Consider the following 18,293-nt stretch of genomic DNA (forward strand, 5'->3'; position numbering starts at 1 on the left):
ATTATGCTTCTTAATAATTATTTTTATTATTCAAGAATATTTTATTTCAATCATTTTCGTTATAACATATATATACATATACGTAAACGAAACGAATATAACAATTTTATTTGAATTTAATCGACAGAGTGAACGATAAAAAATTAATCTCTCTTCAAAGCCTGATGTATTCAATTAATGAACGTACATTTAGATTAACTTTATTAACATTTATACGTTACGCCAATTTCATATTTCAAACGATACGAACCGAATTAATCTTATACCGCGTTTAAATTCTTCGAGCGAATCATTTTCATTAGGTTTATTGTTATTGATTCTTCTTTTTCATCTTATAAATCGATCCTTTTACATTTTCAATGCTTTATATTTTTCTAACTGCTATCAACGACCTTCATCTTTTCAAAGTGATCAAAAACCGTATCGATATGGCCTCGGAGTAAACGTCAATCGATCTATGACCCCCACTAGGAGGGAGTATTATACGATAGTGTCTCCATAAAAAGAAAAAAAAAAAAAAAGGAAAATAAATAAAAAGGACAAATAAAAAAATTGTAAAGCATATAAACGAAGTAACAGAGCGTAAACATTTAATTTATCGAAACTAATTCAATGGTTTGAAATTTTAATACGGTTCTTTTAAACGAACTTACAAAGTCTGATACACAATTATTTACTTTTTCTCCATGAGAAAACGAAAACGAAAACGGTTGAATAACAATTACTATTGTCGTAGCGTAAATAGACGTACGTTGTTTATCCTAACAAAATACAAAAACAATAAACATCGAACGACCAGTATCGCGAGATCGAGTTGTATATACGAATAATTTCAATTTTCTCGTTAAATAAATTTTTCTGGATAATTAAGTTCTTCCTCCTCCTAAATCCATCAACTTGATACCGATCTCTTCTGTCATTTAAACTCATATATTTTCGTATTATACACGGACAAAATGTATGCAGTAAGAATTTCGCGTTAGATCCTTCATTTGAAAGGCGGCTTGTCACGAAAAGGTTAAAGGTTAAACACTCCTTACTGGAATGTTGTTAGTTTTATCAATCGGTCTTCCCTACGTCGATAATATTTTCTTGGATAAATGTTATACGGATATTATCATATTGGAAGTATAACCGGAAAAATATTAATCTTTTTTAATACAACGTGGATCGTAATTTTAAAAATCTTGCAAAAACATAATTTACATACATTCCGTTTTACATATTTCCCCGAACAAGAGGATTTTATTTGTTGACGCAAGTAAATAAATAAGTAAGTAAATGAGTAAGTAGGTAATTGAGTAAGTAAGTACGTAGTTATTTTCATCGTAGAGAACAATACTTTATTTTACAATGTTTTTTTCCCTAGTCCAGGTGGAATACCTATGGTTTTAACGTTCTTTAACGAGCGCCGGGTTTAACTAAACGTGACGTGAAAAACTTGAAAAATTTATCTTCTTCTAGAAAAGTTTCCTTCTTCTGGGAAAGACGAGAGAATTGATAAACGCTTTTATTCTCTTTCTCTTCGTTTATTTTCGTTATTCGCAAACGAATTTGATATCGTTATATACATGTATAATATATGCATCTCTCTCTCTCTCTCTCTCTCTCTCTCTCTTTCACAGATCCGTCGCATCTCAATTGATACTCAGTCAAAGCGTGATCGCCGAAACTTACGATCAAGTAACGATATACTTCAGCGACATCGTCGGTTTCACCAGTCTATCGGCCGAAAGTACGCCTCTTCAAGTAGTCGACTTGTTGAACGATCTCTACACATGTTTCGACTCCATCATCGAAAATTTCGACGTTTATAAGGTAATCAATTGATCTATCAATCATACCCATTTAATTATTCATAATTTATTATTCACAATTCGAGCCAAGGTGATTCTTCTTTCAAGCTTCAATATATATTGCAAATTTAATCGATATCCAAAGGAAAAGGAAAAAAAGAAATAAATGAAATACATTCGTAAAAGTAGATACACGAGAGATTATAATCTCAAGATAGAGCTAAAAGGATAATTTGAGATTTTTCTAAAAAAGAAAAAAAAGGACTTGTGTTTTCTACGCACAAGACTATCTCATCCTAATTGTCCCGGTGGGATGATCCATCATTCAGGATGTCGTGGCCGAGCTAAAAAAAAAAGGTTTAGAATATAACAGGAAGAAAAATCACTTCTTTTGTTCGTTTAAAATTTCTCTAGAAAGATCATATAAATTTCCAAAATTTTCAATATATTTCGTGATATCCATTTATCGCATATCACACATCGAATCTAATATTTTTGTTCCGATTTACGGCCTTCTCCAAACCCATTTCAGCGTTATCTTCTTTATCAAAAACTTTCTTCAGCATCTCTTTCTCGGCTACAAAATCTGACAAAAATTTTCATCCGAAGATATTCATCATCCGTAATACTGAAATTATTTCAAGTAAACGTCTGCTTTGCATAAATTCCGATTTACTCGAATTTTTACGACTTTTCTTTTTCCCCCTTATTTTTGCCACTCAAAACGACAAACTATGTTTTTCTAATTCGTCAAATTACACCTGACGACGTACTGAGGATTGGATTAATTTACGTTTGATGCCTGTTGCAATGCCTGTCACGAGACTCTTTTTATTAATTACCTGCGAACAACCAGATTGTTCTTCATTCAAGAAAATGCATAATGGACTCTCGTCATTAATAACGATTAACATAATGAATAAAAATGCATCATCTTTGTTAAGTTCCAGGCTTTACGTCGTAAAATATATAACGGTGTAAAATTTTACGATGGCTAAATTATAACTCGCGATAGCCATCGATTCCGAGACTTAGAGAATGATGATTCATTTGTATTTTTTTTCCTTCAATAATGTTACAACAATATCTCGTCGCGTTGAAACATAATCTTTAAATATTATATTAATGCGTTGTATTCAGAGAGAGAGAGAGAGAGAGAGAGAGAGAGAGAGAGAGTGATTATTTTTTGATAAATTCTTTGTAAATTATGATTCAAAGAACAAGATGAAATATTTTCAAGAGTAATTTAATTTCTGTATTAGAAAAAATCGGATTGTATCTAAAAAATATGAGATCGTGTCGTTTCTCTAGAAGGGCCATCTTATCCTATATCGAGGAGGATAGATCGTCCTTATAACCCGTCAGAGATTACTCTCCTCTACTAAACAATTATATCTCGACTTAATTGATGGCTATCTCGGAAATAAATACTAATGAGTGAATCGAGGTGAATGGGATGATTGGGGTATGAGATGTAGGGTTAGGTCTCGAACTCTCTCAATATCGAGTTTCCTCGATCAATCGGAAATATCGGCTAATGATGCCATCGATGGAAAAGAGCAAGGAGAAAAAAGTGAGAAAGAGAGAGAGAGTAGTTATACCTTCGGGCTGTTTAATTACTTCCGTTCTCTCGGCTAGGCATGGCATCTATCGTGTCCGTCATCGATCCAGTGTCCAATTGCACCTGGTCTAGGACGCGTAGCTTTTGAAACGTAAATATACTAGTTTTCAGTTTATATCACCGATATCGATCGAGTTTAATTAAATAATCTTATTCTCCTAAGTAACTATCTAAGATTAAGTGACTCGCTAAGCGATCCTTGAAGATGAAACTTAATTATGCATTCGTTAAAACGATAAAAGAAAAAGAAATAAAGAAAGAAAAAAAATGTAAAAAAAAAAAAAGAGAGGTAACTAGCTGATTGTTAACTGGTAACAGGGAGAAATTGGGTATCTAATTTCCTTGAAATTTCTTCTTCCCCTCTGTCTATTTCGCAAAAGGTCGAGACGATAGGAGACGCTTACATGGTCGTATCCGGATTACCAATGAGAAACGGTACGAATCATGCAAGGGAAATAGCGAGGATGAGTTTGGCACTAAGGGACACCGTCATGACTTTCAGAATTCGTCATAGACCGGAGGAAAAATTGAAACTTCGTATAGGAATGCATTCCGGTAAGTCTCTTTGTATTTTTTTCATGATCGAGCTTTTCTCTCTCTCTCTCTCTCTCTCTCTCTCTCTTGTAAATGATTACGAAAACACCCATTCTAAATTATCTCCGATAATACGGAATAAATTGGAGCGAACGAGTATTTCTATTAGAAAATGTGTGTATGTATGCGTGCATGAAAGAGAAATAAAGAGAGGGAGAGAGAACTTTTCAACGGACAAGCCGTTTACGAGGAAACACTTTTGATCGATTTAAATGAGATATGTCGCGCGTAACTTCGATTCGATTGCAAAATCGAGTTAATTATTTTTTAAATTGCGTTTAAAATCGATCGAACGTTTTTTATAAATGAAACAACGGATATAGATTCATACGTCGAGTATACTTTGTATAAAATGTGTCTATTGAGTTATGGATATTGATTCTTTTTTTAACTCGATAGAATTTACCGAGGGAAACAGGTGTCCTTTGTTATATATGGTGGAACGTCGATTAAACGAAAAGTCGGATATAAAACGGATCGGATTATCTGAAAAAAAAAAAATGAAGAAAAAGAAAAAAGAAATAATACATTTCATAGTTTAATCGTTACCTCAATAAGATTAGCTGGAATTTACTTCTGGAACAATATGTATATATAATTTTTATTTATCAAGAAATATTAAATTATCATTATTCTGATCGAAACGCGATTTAAAAATGAATAAGGTTTAAGAATGAATTGGCTTCGCCGTTTCAGGGCCATGCGTAGCGGGTGTGGTTGGTTTGAAAATGCCGAGGTACTGTCTATTTGGTGATACGGTCAATACGGCATCTAGGATGGAAAGTAACGGTGAAGGTAATTATTATAGAGCCAAAAGAAAAAATAAATAACGTTTAGTAGTAGTATTAAAAGAAGGAAATGGAACAAGTAAAATATTTTCTTAATAGGCTATGCTCGTTGTACTTTATTCGTATTTTTTGTTTTTTCTTCTTTATTTTTTCTTTTCAAACAGCTTGGATGATACACGTTAGTCCAAAGACGAAAGAGATATTGGACACTTTTGGAACATTCGATCTCGTTTGCCGAGGAGAGGTAACATTAAAGGTAAGATCTATCTTTCGAATCAAAAAGGGAATAAAATGTAAATGGAATTCGGAACTTGCACGCTGGTAGGCCTGGTTAAATTCAGGTCAGAGTTCATCGATCGACCGCTAGTACATCATCGTCCTAGCGTTTAACCAACGATACGGTCGTACGAAAAAATTTGTTTGCCTATGGTCAATCAAAATTGCATTCCTTATAGAATCGTCCAACGAAATAATTGTTAGCATCGAGCGTACGTCACTACCAAATCGAATTTCATTCGTTCGCACACGATATAGCAAATATTTATTTGTCGAGCTAACTGTATTTCTTTCTTTTTCTTTCTTTTTTTTTTTGTTTTTCCTTTCTCCACAAATCGCAGGGTAAAGGTACGATGACGACGTATTGGTTGATGGGTGAAAAGCCAATCAACAATAATATTAAACAAACAAAGACAGCTCAATCAACCGCCCAACTTCCGCCAGTCCCTAATGAATCAGTGACGCAGCAGCAGCAGCAGCAGCAAATACAACCGATGAAAAATCAATCGATTCAAACGAAAATGGAATCGAAGGGCCAAACTCACATTACTCAGTCGAAAATTCAGTCTAAAGTGGAACCGCCTCAAGCTCATTATGTATCAGTTAAAGATCTTTCGCAAAAGAATCAACCTCAGCAACAACAAGCAAAACCACAGCAACAGGCAAAACCACAGCAACAGCAACAGCAAGAAGCAAAACCACAGCAACAAACAAAACCACAGCAACAGCAGCAACAACAACAAGCAAAACCACAGCAGCAGCAGCAACAACAAAAACCACAACAGCAACAACAACAGAAAGCACAGCAGCAACAACAACAACCACTACAAGCATCGTATCAAAGTAATCAAAATCGAATACATTTTGGTAGCAGTAATTGCAACATCACGGCCACCGGAAACGGAGCACCTGCAGGTCGTGTGACATCAAGCAGTGTCGTTTCGCCAGCTCACGTACGTTCAGTTCCAGTACAACCAAATCGACAGGCTTATACTTACTCGACGGAAAGTATGCCGAATCACACCGAGAGTGGTCCAAACACGCCCCTTCTTTTACCCGCAGACTCGGCGCCTCGAATTTAGCTCTCTTCGTGCGTCTCTTATACCGAGTTTGAAAGCTCGTTGACAAGAATCGAGTATGATTCTACTTTGACGGATATCCTGCCATCTGATAATAACCAAGGAAAAGACTAATTCTTGAATAAAAAGGAAAAAAAAGAAGCTCTTGCTATCGCGAATCGGTCCAGATATCAAAATAGTTAGTGCACGTTCTTGCATTTCTATAAGTTTACAATAGATGGTGAGATATCGCGTATCGAACGAGTGGTGCCATTACCGAACAGTTAGATCGACGATAAGTCGAATTATAATATGTATACATATGTAATAAGACAAAGTGATCTCTTTCTAGATGGTATTACAGAACCAATAATAAAGTCAATGGTGATGCATCTGACTATATAAATCATCTGATTTTTCCAAAGCTATGTTATATTACGTACTCCTATGAGACCGAGGACTTGTTTTTAGAGAAAACAAAAAAACGAAGAAAGAGAAGAAAAGAGAGAAGAAGAAGAGGCACCTCCATTTAACATAAGTAGGTATTCGTGGAGAGGTTGACCTGAAGGGCCCCTGGATAGCTTAATGGTTAGAATAGCTGCCCCAAAAGCGGAAGGCCCGAGTCCTGCTCCAGATTACATGACGGCCCTACTTTTTTACGAATCCTACGTATATACATGTACATGAATGTGCATATATATATATATATATATATATATATATATATCTACATTGGGCGAATGATTCAGTATTCAATACCGATTAGCCCGAATCGACCAGTATTAGACAAGGTGCTGTTAACGAGAAAGTGCGTACGACGAAGTGGGGAACAAAAAGATTAAGTAAGTTTTCTCGTATAAGCGATAAATTACTCATATTTCTTTTTGCGGACGAAAATCTAGGACACGCGTTTTGTTCATTGTTTTAATTACATCAAAATATTCACATCTCTTAGGATTATTACTTTTTCGTCGTCTTTTTAAACCGTATTTTTTAAAGCTTTGCCGAAAGAAATCTTAAACGACTACACTCAACAAGTATATTCTTTTCCTTTTTTTTTAGTTTCATGCCAGAAAAGAGTATGTCCTTGTGTACGTGTGTTGTGCATGTGTGTGTGTGTGAAAGAAAGAGAGAGAGAGAGAGAGAGAGACATAGGACCAAATTAACTTCGATCTGCTGCTATCCTTAAAGTTTCACGGAGATATTATTTTCCATTCATTATAAAGGGTAACACGAAACAAAATGGATGGTATAAGTGCGTGGCGAGACGAATGAAAGGGTGAACTTTGTCGTTAACGTTGTACAAGAGAGAATCAATAATGAATTTATTCCAAAGTTATGTATATATAACTTTGGAATTAACAAAAAGAAAATATCCACTTGAGTTAATTGCGATGGGATAACGAGAGATAAGTATATATATATATATAAAAATATAGCTATATCTATATATGTATACACGGTCTAACACACAAACACACATAATATGTGTGTATATATATACATATGTGCGTGTGTGTGCGTATATATATATATATATGTGTTTACGAAGATGTTACGAAGAAATAGATTATATGTCTGTGAAAAGTTAGACAGTATAGAAGCATCGATGTTCAGCAAGCAATTTCTAGCGAGAAGAGGCTGGGCCTCTCGTGAGTATGTTATAAAAAAGGAAACAGATGAAGAGAGTAAGAGCGAAAGAGAGAGCGAGTGTGTTTCTGTACGTAGGATTATACGCATGAGAGAAAGAACGTAAATAAGTAAGTACATATACATAGAATGCGTACGAGCGTTAGTATGTACGTAATATTTTGTGTGTGTGACTCGAGAGAGCGAGCGTGTTGCGCGGCGTCGGTCAGTCAATGAGACTATGCGCGTGCGACGAGAAGAGAGGGGTCAATCGTTTCTTGGCTTCTCGTATATAAGAAACGTGACAAAAGAAAGCAAGGAAAGCGAACGAGCTTATCGTGTATGTATATTGAATATATCATGTCGTAAGAAATAAAAATTATATTTATGTTCATTCCTTTTAATGTTGATAACGAGCTCGATATATTCCAAAAATAAGATTCAATCGTTTTCAGGATTACGCGTTTGTTGCGTTTGCTGGTATCGAAAGTGAGAATTTAAAAGGAAAAAAGGAGATAAGGCAGAGAGAGTAGGTCCATCACGTTAGAAAAAACGTGAGAAGGGAAGAATCATTGGTTTCGATTCATATAGAAAATCAAGTTGAATACACGTTAACAATTCGTGTTATTCGTATATAAAATTATTATATTAATGAATTAAATTAAAAGACGGCATTCGCGAATATCCAATCGAGATAAAAGTTTACGCGAGTGTAAATTCCAGGATGGCCAGGCTCACCACAACGAATACCCCAGGAAACGATTCCAACGTTCACCCATCTGCCATTCCCGAGTTGATGAACCAATGGACCACCAGAGTCTCCCTGACAAAGAAAGAAATAAAGAAAAATAAGGAAGAAGGTAAAAAAAAAAAAAAGAAAAGTAAGTCCAATCTCTAAGGACTAATACGTATTTAAAGCTCACGTTACGTTGAAATTCAGTCATGAATGAATTTACGTAGCATGTAGGTTTCTAACGCGTTCGATTCCTTGTGCTTTAGAGATTATGAAAGAAATTCTTTTTAATCCTTACTTGCTAATCCTCCATTAAGGAATCTCCTTAGCAAAGAAAACAAACAAGGAAAAAAATATAACGAATAAGGAAAGAAGAGAGAAAACGAGAAAGAAGAAAAAATAAATAAAAGGGAAAAAGAAAAAGAAGAAAGTAAATCCAATCTCAAAGAGCTCTTACATATTTAAAACTCAGTACGATTAAGAATTAATTGTACGTGTGTGTGTGTAGCATTTGGATTGATTTTAACGCGTTTGATGTCACTGGAGTCTCCTTAACAAAGAAAAGAAAAATAAAAAAATAAGATAGTAAGGAAGAAAACAAGAAAGTAGGGCCAACCTCAAAGAACTAGTACATATTTAAAGCTCATTACGTCAAAGTTCAGTCAAGGATGAATTCACATACATAGTGTCAGGGTTGACTTCTATTTCCTATACTTTAGAGATTACGTAAGGTTATTTTTTTTTCCTTCTTTTTTTCTCTCTCTCTCTCTCTCTCTCTCTCTCTCTATTTTTATCAGACAAACGTCTTCTTAACAAAGAACAGAAAAATAAAAAAGAATAAAGAACAAGAAAGGAAGGAAGAAAATAAGAAAGCAAGTTCAACCACAAAGAACTAGTAGTACATTCGAAGTTTCATTACGTTATAGTTCGGTCAAGAATGAATTTCACGTAGAGCCTGAGTTGATTCTGACGCGCTCGATTTCCTGTGCTTTAGATATTACATAAGGCTTTTTCTTTTCTCTTTTTTTCTTCTCTTAATCCTTACCTGACAAGCGTCACGACCTCCTTTGTAAGCGCCTGCGCACATGGTAGCCTTCGTGATACGTTGAGTAAAGCTCTTGATGCACAATTCTTGAGGCCATATCGGTACTGTAACCTCCATAAGAATGGTACTGGCTGGTCCACCATAATACTGTGTTCCCCAGCCTGCTTAAGAAAGAAACGAATATCGGGGGAAAGAAAAAAACGAAATCTATCATAGGATAGATCGTGTAAGCAAGGATACTTCCCAACCTGTAACAATAGCTGTTTTCTTTTCAAATGTCTGATCGATTGGTGGCAAACATATAGGCCAAATGTAACTGTTGAAGGTAGTGGGTCGTTGTATCTTGATAATGGCAATGTCATTCTCGTACGTGGCTGAATCGAAATCCCTATGGACTCTTATTTCTGTAACCGCAAAGTCCAAAGCTCTGGTTTCGTTTGATTTCGTAAAGTCATATTCACCCAGTCTAATGAGAATGTCGCGTGGCTTGAATCTGATTAAAAAGGTAAGTTCTGTTTTAGTCTCTAGTTTGGTCACAATAAGTAAGTAAGTAACCAACTGGCTGGTCCCAAGTACTTTTTCTAATTCGAGCAGATTAACGACTTACTTTTGAACACAATGGGCAGCTGTTAATATGTGTCTGTCGGTGATGAGAACACCTCCGCAATACTGAACCACGTCTTTCCTAAGTAACGCCACCATCCAAGGCCATTCCCGAGGATCAGCCGGTCGTCCACCTACGATTCTCGTACCAATCTTTGTGTTCGTTCCACATCCTCTCTGTATTCTGCCTTTTCTATCGTCTAAAATATTCATATAAGTCTCGACGACAATTATATTTGTAGTTTGTTAAATAGCACATGGCGAGCCGTTAGAAATAAATCTCGCATAGCGTTCGCATAGATTTGAGATAATCGTCGTATTTAGCGTAACGCAAAGGTAACACTTATGAATTTTAATATATTATCATATTATATTACCATAATATTATCATTTATTTAACGTCGCGCTTTATTCAAACTACAAGGAAGAGTATATAAAGCGAAAAGAGGAAAAAGAAAAAAATATATTTGAAGACAAACTTGTTCACATCTTGCATCTCTCTCTCTCTCTCTCTCTCTCTTTTATTACCTGGATTATTTTCCTCTTCGCTGTAAAAACTTGCTATAGAAGGTAATGGGCCGGCCAGACTTTTCACGAACGACAAATTCGATGTGCTCAGTGACTTGTTCGGGCAACAAATTCCTATTTGACTAAAAAATATGTTTATCGGTGAGAAAGTTAAATAAAAATAAAAGATGTATGATATTTGAGATTACTCACGTGTGATTGAGAATGCACATATTATTGAGAAATTGACTGGTATTCGATCGGAAGTCGTCGAGTACGCATTCTCCGATTTGTTTACAGTGGCCTTCCTTGTTGGCCGGAGTCAAGCAAGCTTGAGATATTTCGTATATCTACAATTCACGTTATTCTTAGATATCTGATAATATACATATATATATATAATAATTTATATTTTAATACGTGTATCACCTGCTCCTCGGTATATCCTCGATCGACGTCTGGTTCATTTTGAATATCTAAGAACAATATAATATGCGTTAAAATTCATCGAGAACATTTATTAACGTCTTCTATGGAATTTTTCTTTCTTACGTTTTACGTCGATTTACTATACCTCCTTTCTTTCTTTCTTTCTTTCTTTCGATCGATTTGGATAAATTTACAAGTCGTATTTCGACGATTTTCTATGCGAAGGCTTACCTTCTCCCTCACGATATAACCAACCATCGCTTTGCGTCAATCTTGCGCAATCGAATTTAATACATAAGTTATTCAGCACTTGGTCTCATTAAACTTTGATGCGATTTAAACTAATTCTTATTCGAAATGTAAGAAATAGAATTTACTCGTTTCGATTGAAAAATTTATATACCAAGTTAAAAAACGATAAAATCATTGATATTTCGTCATTTTTCTTACTTAATAATATATTATATGTATGTATATATTTATGTATATATTTATGTATATATAATAGGAGACGTATGCTTACTCGTAATATTCGTTTGATCGAGAGGAAGGCAGTGATTGCTTCGAAGTACGAACAGGAGCATCATTAATGATGCCGTACCAAGGATCTTCTTAATAATCGACATTTAAATGCTCGTCCTTTCGTCGTTGGAATCGTCGTAATCGTTGTAGTCGATTGTAGTCAGCTATGATTAAGAGAATTTAAACTATGTCGTGACAGAATATACCGAACGCTCTAGTGAATCACGAACGACAACACTAAAATATAAGAAAACCGCTGCTTAAATAGTGAACGCCTGTAATGTATACAGCCCGCTATACAGAGATCCACATTAATTTGCTAAGCGACAGGCGTATGAGAACGTAAGAAAAAAGAAAAGAAGGAAGGGAAGGAAGAAAGAAAGGGAAACAAGAAAAAAAGAAAATAAATGAAAATCGTCATTAATGAAAAGTTTATATTAATCTCGAGCGCGAATAATTTTCAGAACATTGAAGCTCCGATCGCATCATATTAATCTTTCTCTCTCTCTCTATGCATATATATACATATATACATATATATATATATATATATATATATATATATATATGACAGCGAAGTAAATGTATAATAAATCGAGTGCGTAACTTGAGAAATATTCGATTCCGTTTATACCTATTTACTTATACATAGTTATAAAGCCTAACTTATACGTAGTTATATGGGAAGAAATAAAGATACAGAGAGAGAGAGAGAGAGAGAGAGAAGGACGAAAGAAAAAAATGGGAGGATAGATAAAACCATAGCATACCACTAGGACAACACATAATGACCAGAGTATAAATCCATCGGGTCTTCTTCGTCTTCTTTTCTAAACGGACATCACCCACATACCTGTACAGGCCATTGCCTTCTCGTTGAGGTCTCACGTGTTTAGAACGCTCGGTTCGAGCTCAAAGATACCTATGTATTTCTCCTCCTTCTCCTCATCCTCTTCATCCTACTTCCTCCTATCTTCTCCTCCCCTCTTCCTCCTCCAATCTCCTCCTCCTTTTTCTTTTTCTTCTTCCTCAACTCTGTCCTACATTTCTTCATTCAAAGAGGAGGTCGGGGATTTGCAGCCGGAAAAGGATCCTTTCGTGATCCGATAACTATGCGGATACTTGTAACGTAACGTAACATATTATGAGAAAAATAATCTAAGAAACGACTCAACTCAATGAGATATATCAGTTTAAACGAATAAACTGGTGGATGATGGTTTACTCGCTCGCTCGCTCGTTCGTTCGTCTGGTTCGTGTCTCTGTGAAATATTGTCATCACCCACATGCACGGCACGTCGTTTCTCGGCCATATAAGATAAAGTCAGTTTGACCGTTCGACCGTTTTCTTCTTGTAACAACGTTTACCGCTACGCCACGTATCTTTAAGTATCTACGTTTCAATTAGCCAACCGCGTAAGAAGACCAAAGCGATACTATTCCATGAAAATCATCTCTTGGATTCTATCTATCGGAGAGATTTATCTCGCAGATCTCTTTATAGAGGAATCCATCCAATCGATCGTAAGATATCAGAGGAGGGAAACGATTACGTACGTTCACGTTAACTAAGAGACAGAAAGATGCGTGAGAGAGAGAGAGAGAGAAATAAGGAGAAATCCGTCGAGAATCGCGATTGGGGGCAGAGCTGGGGGCATTGCCATTTATGGCACCCCCCATATATATATATATATATATATATATATATATATATATATATATATTCGCCAACTACAGCTCTCTTTGGTCTTCTCATTCAGCATATGTGTATGTATACGTACCTATGTACGTATGTACGTATGTGTAATCGCAAAGTTCTCTTCATGCGTTAACGAAACCTACCTTTTTTGTACGTTCGAATCCTCGTCTCGACCCGAATGTAACAGGGAGGACAGCTTGAACGAGAAAGATCGTGAGACTTTCCATGAAAATGAAGGTAAAGATTAACATCTCATGTTAACGAGTCAACGCGTATCGAGATTAAGACAGAGAGAGAGAGAGAGAGAGAGAGAGAAGAGAAAAAGAGAAAAAATGATAGGAGTTAAATAGACTGGCCAAGAACTCCTCCATCCTTTCTTGTTCTTACGCCCACGTATGTGTATATATAAACATATGTGTATATATAGTCAGGAATTATGGGCGCAATGTAAAAGACAATGATCCCACATCTAAGTCCTTTAAGGATGTTTCACCTTTTCGTTGCTTCTTATTTATAAATACATACATATATTATACAAAGATATAGCGAGTTTAATAGATCTAACGTTTAAATAATAAAATCGCAATAAAAATAAGATAATGCAAAACAAGTATGAAAGAACTATGCATATATCTGTAACATAAAAATTATCATTAATTCCGTCCAATCGTATACGCCATTGTTCGTAAACATGCATTTATTTACTTATCTATGTACGCGTGTGTTCGTTCATCCTTTAAAGAGTGCATTTGAAAATCTTTGTTCGACTATACACATTCTTTTGATTTGGCGTCTACGCATCGAAAGGACCTTCATTCCCTCCTATCGTCCTCTTCCTTCTCCCCACCCCGTTCCCTTACCAACCCCTCCTTGTAATTTGCACATCGTTCCACCTGGCGACGCGCGATTCTTTATTACTTCGGTCTTTCTCTTCCTTTAAGCAAAATTTACGTCCGCCACCCTCCCTCCTCTCCCCAGCCTCCTTCCTTCACCCCCTCGGTTCCTCTCGACGTCTTTTCTCACGTCTTCGAGTCCGTTCCTTTAACCGACACAGTGGTGCTTCGAACGTACCAAAAGGCACTTGCATTATTTATGAGAACGGAATACTTAATTAGTAAGATAAGGATCGTTTTATTTTTTCCTTTTCTTTGTCTTTTTATTTTTCCTTTTTTTTGTTCCTCCTTGTATATACACGTTTTCTTTTTTTTCCCCCGTTTGGCTTTTTATATAGATCGTCGCGAAATTACTTATTTCTCTTTTATATTTTCTCACTTATTTTTGGTTTCTTTTTTCGTTGCTTTTTTTTTCTTCCTTTGAATTCATAAAAGAAGAATGAGATAAATATCTCTTCTCGCGAAATATTTTTTTTCTTTTTTAGCCCTGGAATTGTTCTCTTTTCTTTTCTCTTTTTATTTTTCTTCTGTTTTACATTTAACGCTAATTGTAAGCGTGTAAGCACAATCGATAAAATCTTACAAATCGCTCGTCGAGTTGCTTTTATTTCGATAGCTCTTTATTCTTTACTTTTACATTTAACAATAATTGCAAAAACAATATATCGCATGTATCGATAAAATTTTACGCGGATAAGGGGATAACCTTTTTTCCTCCCTCTTTCTTTCTTTCCTTTTCTTTTTTTTTTTTTTTTTGGATAAAAAAATTATTATTTTAGCCGTGCTCGTTACGAGGATATTACGAGTGTGACTTAAGCGGAACGGGTTTAGCATTAGGATCATCAAGGTCTAAAGTATAGCCGGTTACGTCGAATCCTCCCTTCGTCTGATTGTAATATTTTTCGGTGTGATAAAAAGTTCTACCTATCACTTTATCCTCGATGTCATAAGAGTATGGTTGACCGTTAGGAAGATGTCCTGACGTGATTATCCTTGACGTACCAAGACCACCATTAGTAATAATCGTACCAGGACCACTCGTGATAATCGTACTACCGTCGGTTGCGTAACTTTTCAGTTCTCCTAAAAGTAATAATTAAAAAACATAAAAATTATAAATAAATCATTCCCGAAAGAATTTCAGACGTGATATAAACGATGAGTCAGAAAATTATTAGTAGGTGTTGAAATATGAAAAAAAAAAGAAAAGAAAAGAAAAATAAATGTTAACAAAATAAGCAAGATTATTAAAACCAAAGGGGAAATAAAACGGATTATATTTCTATAAGTCGCTCGAATTAAAATCGAGATAAGTGTATACGCTCTGATAAGAGGAGATTGTCGTCGGTGCGACGACGATCAGGGAAGTGCGTGAAAATATTTCGTTTTCCTTTTCGGTATTTAAATAGAGACATGTGATTCGATGGGCGTATTTTATTGTCATACACCTAATATTTTATTATTATCGTTTGAAATTACACCATCATTATGATTAACGATTGCGAACTAACAAAGGTGCCGGTTAACGAATGTTATAAACATTTTTCAATAAAAGGTCACAGCAAAGTCCTATCGTCGTTCTAACCGATGCAATCTTCTTGCATCGTGCGTTAAAGTATAAGTCACTCGTAAAGGATTCTTAACCGAGGAGGATAAAAGGAAAGAAAAAGAAAAAATAAATAAAAGGATCTTTGATTGAAGATAAGGAGCGTATAAGACACCTCGGGGGATATCACGAGTAAAATCACGGTAATAAAAGTTTCCCGTAATATAAATCGAGATCCTCTTTGATATTATCACGAAGTTTGATGATTGGAAGGAGGTCGTCGATGAACGCGATCGTCGTTCTCCTTGAATCGATCGAACGAACGAACGAACGAACGAACGGTCTCGGTCGATAGTGAAAGGATCTCTTTCGTTTCCATTTTTTTCTCTTTTTTCTTTTTCTCTTGCATCCGCTTAAGAATATAGAATCTCCATTATAGTGGAAGAAAAAACAAAAAAAAAAATGTAAAAACCGTTAAAGATTTATTCGGAGATTGAAAATGCATGTCTCTTTTTTTTTCCAATTTATTACCTTTCTTAATTGCCTCCTGAACGTTTTTGTCGATATTTGCGGTTAGCTTTCTTACGTCGGCCAACGACTTTTCCACGTTCTGTTGTATGTCATATTGTAAGTTTTGTACACCCTGTTGTATTCCCCGTTGGAGTTCACTCAAATCCATTTTCAATCCGCCCAACCAATCGTCCGTTTGACCTTCGCTAGTGCTGCAATAGTTTTATATAAAGATTGCGAAATATTACGATTGCTATTTTTTTCTTTGTTTGTTTTTCTTTCTTTTTTCTTCTTCGTGCAGCGCAGTAGCGAAATAGTTAAGCCACGTAGACGATTACGTCGACGACAACAACAACCGATATATCTCGCTTTCTATTTGTCTCTTAATATCTATGTGCTATGTGTGTGTATATATACATATATACATACACGCATCATTTCATGTATACATATATATATATATATATATATATGTATACACACACATGTATATAACACTCACAAGATCATCCAAATCCCAAGCGCAAGTAGCAACTTTGCATACGTCATCCTGAATTTTCTCTTCTGTTCGTGTTGGTGTATGCAGAGATGCAAGTGTATAAAAAACAAATAAAAAAGAAAGAGAAAAGGGTACGAATTCGAAATAAAATCGAATTTAATCGATCGCTGGCAAACAATGTGACGGATACGATTACGTGTTCGTGGTTACTTACTTAGTTACGACGCGAAAACAACTGCGTGGTGAAACTGTAATGTGCTACGGCGCAATGCACCGACGTTTTTATACTTCACTAATACCACTATATATTCAAGCCTGTTCGTTAGTTTAACGTCGTCACCGTCGTAGTCGTTGTAATCGTAGTCGTAGGCGAAGCTCTACTATCCAACCATCTAACAAATTAACTAACTAACTAACAACGTTGTCATCCTCGTGATTTGTCTATTGCATTGTATTCGATATAACAATAATGATTATTAATAAAGGTTTACTAGATCAAGTTCGTCGATCGACACGAATACATGCTCAAAACACGATAATATCGCATTATCGCAGGAATCGGGAAATAATTTTTTTCCTTTTTTTTTTTTAGTTTTTCTTTAACCTCGATCGCATATGGTTAAGTATGAATCATAATCATACGATTCGAACGCATAGATACGTATGTATTTTATATATATATATATATATATATATATATATATATATATATATATATATTACGTATTATGTATATCAAAAAGAAATTAGTTGAATATAATGATTGCTCAACACCGACGATTGACGCTTACTTTAAACGATTCTACGTTCTTCTTCTTCTTCTCTTTCTCGCAATTTGCTCGAACACAATAATCGGTTCCGTTCTCTCTTTAGGATTTTAGCTCGTGCCTGGTAACGAGACGAGCGCTTCGTGAAGCCGATTAAGGATAAGAGGATCTGAAAGGAGAATAGAAAGAGAGAAAGAGAGAGAGAGACGACTGCAATTCGTCTAAATAGTTAGCTATCTTTCTTCGAACGATTGACGTCTTCATTTTCAGCCGATTTTCAACGACTAGTTTGTTATTACATTTACATACATAAGTGTATTAGACTTTCTCTAGAACTTAGTCTTATCACGGATAATTTTTTAAATCTTGATATTTCAACGATACGAAATAAATGTAAGAGTTAAGAAAATAAAACGAAAACATTTATTCTCAAATTTTAATTATCTATGAAAATAATATTAATTTTTATAATTTTTCACGCAATAATTATTAACTTTCAACGGAACACTACATCGTAATCCTATTTTATAGATTCTATTCATACCAATGTACTTACACACACGCATATACGTATATGTACACTTGAAAATGTTATCGTCGATAGATAAATAGATAGGTAGATAGATACCTTAATAATGAACGAAGCGGATAAACGAAAGGACACGTGCTATTATTATTCGTTGACGTTGTAAACAGTTACGAGAGATCCTTTGCATGCCGTTTTTCCTTGATGTTGTTGTTCAACGTCCCGTTGGAACGCAGGATAGAGTCATAAAGT

The 18,293-nt window shown here is 35.3% G+C and overlaps 3 protein-coding genes across 10 annotated transcripts in view; 1 reads left to right on the forward strand and 2 right to left on the reverse strand.

Moving 5' to 3' along the window:
- Nucleotides 1-8,156, forward strand: part of LOC124428661 (atrial natriuretic peptide receptor 1-like) — a 38,986-nt gene extending 30,830 nt beyond the window's left edge. For all 7 annotated transcript variants that reach the window (XM_046972969.1, XM_046972975.1, XM_046972968.1 and 4 more), the window contains 5 exons: nt 1,626-1,818; nt 3,798-3,972; nt 4,708-4,806; nt 4,964-5,055; nt 5,417-8,156. In XM_046972969.1, the coding sequence (XP_046828925.1) occupies nt 1,626-1,818; nt 3,798-3,972; nt 4,708-4,806; nt 4,964-5,055; nt 5,417-6,157 (1,300 nt within the window). In that variant the 3' untranslated portion in view covers nt 6,158-8,156. The remainder of the gene's footprint in view (nt 1-1,625; nt 1,819-3,797; nt 3,973-4,707; nt 4,807-4,963; nt 5,056-5,416) is intronic.
- Nucleotides 8,157-8,367: 211 nt separating this feature from the next.
- Nucleotides 8,368-12,080, reverse strand: LOC124428666 (venom protease-like). The gene is made up of 8 exons (XM_046973003.1): nt 11,603-12,080; nt 11,080-11,126; nt 10,864-11,000; nt 10,672-10,793; nt 10,148-10,343; nt 9,789-10,033; nt 9,541-9,701; nt 8,368-8,585 (listed from the first exon to the last, which is right to left on the reverse strand). Exons 1-8 carry the CDS (start codon nt 11,703-11,705, stop codon nt 8,424-8,426), a joined length of 1,173 nt encoding a protein of 390 aa, XP_046828959.1. The 5' UTR covers nt 11,706-12,080; the 3' UTR covers nt 8,368-8,423.
- A 2,609-nt stretch (nt 12,081-14,689) lies between these two features.
- Nucleotides 14,690-17,111, reverse strand: LOC124428667. 2 transcript variants are annotated; one of them, XM_046973004.1, is made up of 4 exons: nt 16,963-17,060; nt 16,752-16,813; nt 16,271-16,461; nt 14,690-15,276 (listed from the first exon to the last, which is right to left on the reverse strand). In XM_046973004.1, exons 2-4 carry the CDS (start codon nt 16,796-16,798, stop codon nt 14,993-14,995), a joined length of 522 nt encoding a protein of 173 aa, XP_046828960.1. In that variant the 5' UTR covers nt 16,799-16,813; nt 16,963-17,060; the 3' UTR covers nt 14,690-14,992. The 2 variants fall into 2 exon arrangements, with proteins under 2 accessions (XP_046828960.1, XP_046828961.1); XM_046973005.1 differs by lacking the exon at nt 16,752-16,813 and having other exon boundaries at nt 16,963-17,111.
- Nucleotides 17,112-18,293: the final 1,182 nt, after the last annotated feature.

Source organism: Vespa crabro, chromosome 13, assembly GCF_910589235.1.
Source record: "Vespa crabro chromosome 13, iyVesCrab1.2, whole genome shotgun sequence".
In the NCBI taxonomy this organism is placed as follows: Eukaryota; Metazoa; Arthropoda; class Insecta; order Hymenoptera; family Vespidae; genus Vespa; species Vespa crabro.